Source organism: Epinephelus moara, chromosome 6 (assembly GCF_006386435.1).
Source record: "Epinephelus moara isolate mb chromosome 6, YSFRI_EMoa_1.0, whole genome shotgun sequence".
Taxonomy (NCBI): Eukaryota; Metazoa; Chordata; class Actinopteri; order Perciformes; family Serranidae; genus Epinephelus; species Epinephelus moara.
Genome location: NC_065511.1, coordinates 42,926,123 through 42,930,037, shown reverse-complemented (window position 1 = coordinate 42,930,037; position 3,915 = coordinate 42,926,123). Strand labels below are relative to the sequence as shown.

Here is a 3,915-nt window from a genome sequence, read left to right as displayed (position 1 = left end):
TTTTTCCCCGTTAAAGGGTTTTTTTGGGGAGTTTTTCCTGATCAGCTGTGAGGGTCATAAGGACAGAGGGATGTCGTATGCTGTAAAGCCCTGTGAGGCAAATTGTGATTTGTGATATTGGGCTTTATAAATAAAATTGATTGATTGATTGATTGACCTCAGTATCAGGAGTGAATTTCCTTTCCTTGAACACACTCTAGTTTACATACTGTTTTTATTTTTATTTTAAGTGAATATTTAAATCATTTTTGGCGCCTGGTTGTGATGGAGGAAATCTGAGATCGTGAGATTGAGGCATAAAAGTATGTGTCTTAGTTTGAGCTGTTTACGTTTGTAAGGGTAATCACAAAACTTTCTTGTTTGGAGCAGTAAGTCGGTGCAGGCTCGCTGTCGGAGGGTTTATAACTCACTCCCACTCCTCAGTAGCTGGTTTGGGACGACAGTCAATGTGGCGGAGCCTCCGCGTGAACACGGACACAGAGTGAAAGTGTGCAGGGAGTCGAACAAATAAGATCAGCAGCGATCAGATTACATTTGGGTTTGTTTGTTCATATTTGTGGCTGTAATGAACACTGTAACCTCAGAGGGGCGCTAACAGCACAGCAGACTAATCAGGTGTCAGACAGGTGGTCACTGACACAGACAGGTTACCGTGGTTTGGTGGCGTCCCAGGTTCCCGTCCAATCAGCTGGCTGAGCATCTTCAAAGCGGAGTGATACTACTGGTGGACGGGCGTAGGGGACTCCCAGGAACTGGACAACAGTCTTCCTATCTGAGCCCAAGGCTGTTTCCACAGCAACGCCCTGCAAGGTGCCATGACCTGGGATGGTGACGGATGTAACTAACGGCAACCGCTCTGAGGAGAAACAAACAAACATACAAACAAACAGATGAGGGATCAAACATTCAGCCTCTCAGTAACTGTGCTGTGATCAGCTGTTCTCTGCTGTGATTGGCTCACCTTTCCTCAGGTACACCTGGGGGGCGGGCTCCCTGATGACCAGCCTGCAGGTGGAAGCAGGGCTGGAGGCGGAGCTTAACCCGCAGGCTGATGTGTCTGGATAGAGGACGCAGCGAGTGGCAGACCCCTCTTCACTGAGTGACACAGCAATGCAAGACTCCGCCTCCTGACAGGCTGAAATAGGAAGTAGTGATGATGTAACCTGAAGAAGGTAAAGTACATCACAAAGACTAGTGCATGTTATCAACAGTGGTTACCGTGGAGACACCAGTCCCTGGTCTTATCCTGGTCCGTGGCAATATCACGGCTCACGTGGATGACATCATACGTAGAGACAGACGGGTCGACGAGGACTGATGAGTTGGAGAGGAGACGCCACTGATCCAGAGACACTGAGACACAAATAATCAAGTCGTTAATTAAGTAGCACACAGATCTGGTACTAAAAGGTGGAGCTAGAAACCCTGCAGTCTGATTGGTCAGTAGAGGACGGTCACTCTGGTTTTATGTAACCTCTGTTCATACATCAGTAAACTACAACTATAAAATGAAAGAGAAAAAAATAACTTCATTCACTGGGCCGACTGCCGGCAACTTTTAAGGTGGAACGTTAACTTGTAATGTTACTCAATGCATGAGTTGATGACGTGAATCCATCAGCACACCTTAAATTTCACTGTGACAACTTTGACCATCACTTTAGTTTTTATATGACACACACTTTTAGTAATGACTTTAAAAATATAGATTAATTTGGAGCGGATTATGTGAAGGTCATATATTCTAATCCTCACTTCCTGTGGGCTACAGCAACACTAAACCCCTGAGCTTGCCTGAGAAGGACTAAATGCACAAAGCTGCTATTTTTAAATATCCCATGGAGAGAGACTCTCACTGCAGCCTGTTCTATTTTGTTGTGAAAATGTGGGCGTGCAGCCTCGTTCTGTGGACGATAAACCAGGTGCAGACTTCCATCTGTGTCACCGCTGATGAGGAAATACAGCGAGTGCTGGACGGAGCAGTGAGTGACAACAACCCCGCCCACATTTAAGAGCACTGTCTGAACACACCGAGGGTCTAGGTACCATGTCTGAAGGCTTACTGCTGGTTCCAGAGGGACTGGACTGAAAGGGTTTGGTGGAGACGGGGCTGTAGTTCCTGTTTTGAGCTAGTAGTAATAAAAATACTGACAGTGTTTGCGTTTATTAAAAGAGTAGTAGCATTAGTAGTACTGGTAGTAGCAGTAGCAGTGTTAGTAATATCAGCAGCAGTACTTGTAGTAACTGCAGCACTTGGTCGTGTGGTAATGGCCTCTGCAGCTTTAGTAGCAGCAGTAGTAACGACTGTAGCAGCAGCAGTATTGTTGTTGTAGTTTTTCAGTCTTACCGTTGTTTTTGGTGGGCGGCAGGTTGAACGGAGGACAGAGAGCCGGAGAAGATGTCCACTGATTCACTGAAAACACAAACATGATATCAGGTTACACACTTTGCCTGTGTGTGTGTGTGTTTATACATGTGTAGTGTGTGTATCTGTATCCAGTACCAGGTTTCTGGTACCAGCCGAAGGGGTCCGGTGAGGTCTTCACTACAGACGGTTTACAGTCCTGAGTCCTCCAGGTCGTCGAGTCGTCCTCACCGCAGGTCTGAACCCCGAGACTGATCAGAGCCAGACACACCATGCCTGAACCACCTGCGGCACACACACACACACACACACGCACACACACACACACACACACACACAAAATCACAGATTTAACAAATCAGAAAGATTTTTGTTCCCACTCTTGTTTCCTCTGTTTGTTCATTTCAACATTATTCAGCCTGAGTATTTATCTGTTCCTGTAAATGTCCGCTAGTGTTGTATGATTTGTTAGATCTACATTTAAAAACTATATACTATAAACTATATTAACCTGTTTTTTTTTTAATTTCTGATCCTCCAAAATGTTGTTTCCAGTTTCTAATATAAATACATGAATGTAAGATTTTATTTCTTTTGAAAAATAAAAATGGGCTGCATCACTACCTGCTGATTTGGTGTCTCGGACGAAGCCGATGCCACGGCAACAAGGATCCTCATCACAGCGCCGCTCACACTCCATGAACCTGAACACACACACACACACACACACACACACACACACACACACACACACACACACACACACACACAGAGCCTGGTGACATCATGCTGGAGGCTGCTGTCAGATGAAAACCCTGTATCTCCAAAATGCAGTGGTGGAAAGTAACTAAATACATTCACTCAAGTACTTATGCAAAGTTTTGAGGTACATGTACATTCACTTGAGTATTTCCATTTTATGCAGCTTTATACTTTAACTCGTCTTCATCTCAGACAAATAAAGTGCAGTAATAACCACAATATTTACCTCTGACAGCTCCACTTACTGGTTTTATATTTTCTTGTGCACACTTCGTTTACTTGTGAGACTAGTTCGATATCGTCTCAATATATTTTTACACAAGTATAAGATTTTAATACTTTTTCCGCAACTGCAAAAACATTTACGGAACTGATATCTGTCTTTAATAACTGAAATTACATTTTTCTGTTAGTCTTTTAGTATACTGAACAGTGTTCGGGGCGTTGTTCTGAAGCTTTGTGGTCGTAACGTTGAAATCACAATTCACAACCTTGTGTGTGATTAAGAGGTAAATTATAGGATAAAGTTCTGAATAAATGCAGCTATTACAACTTTTTATTGTGAAATTCTGACTTCATTCTCTGTGTACACTGAGTTTTCACTGTGTCTAAAAGTCTAGTCTCGCCACCAGACAATCAGAGATCTCCGCCTTCTGATAGTCTGGGGACACTCCTTTCTAAAGTGTGTTTAACACACCGGCGAAAACGGCCAGCAACAAAGCAACGCCTCTTGCATTTTTGAAAAGGACACGCCTTCTCGAAAATGTGCGCTCTCCCTTTTCTCGTCC

At 43.9% G+C, this 3,915-nt stretch overlaps 1 protein-coding gene across 1 annotated transcript in view; it reads right to left on the bottom strand.

Moving 5' to 3' along the window:
- tg (thyroglobulin) overlaps nt 1-3,915 on the bottom strand; it is a 33,799-nt gene that overhangs the window by 10,110 nt on the left and 19,774 nt on the right. Inside the window, exons 33-38 of the mRNA XM_050047886.1 lie at nt 2,990-3,069; nt 2,504-2,650; nt 2,348-2,413; nt 1,219-1,353; nt 962-1,135; nt 652-856 (exon numbers count right to left, since the gene is read on the bottom strand). Coding sequence (XP_049903843.1) covers nt 652-856; nt 962-1,135; nt 1,219-1,353; nt 2,348-2,413; nt 2,504-2,650; nt 2,990-3,069 — 807 coding nt within the window. The remainder of the gene's footprint in view (nt 1-651; nt 857-961; nt 1,136-1,218; nt 1,354-2,347; nt 2,414-2,503; nt 2,651-2,989; nt 3,070-3,915) is intronic.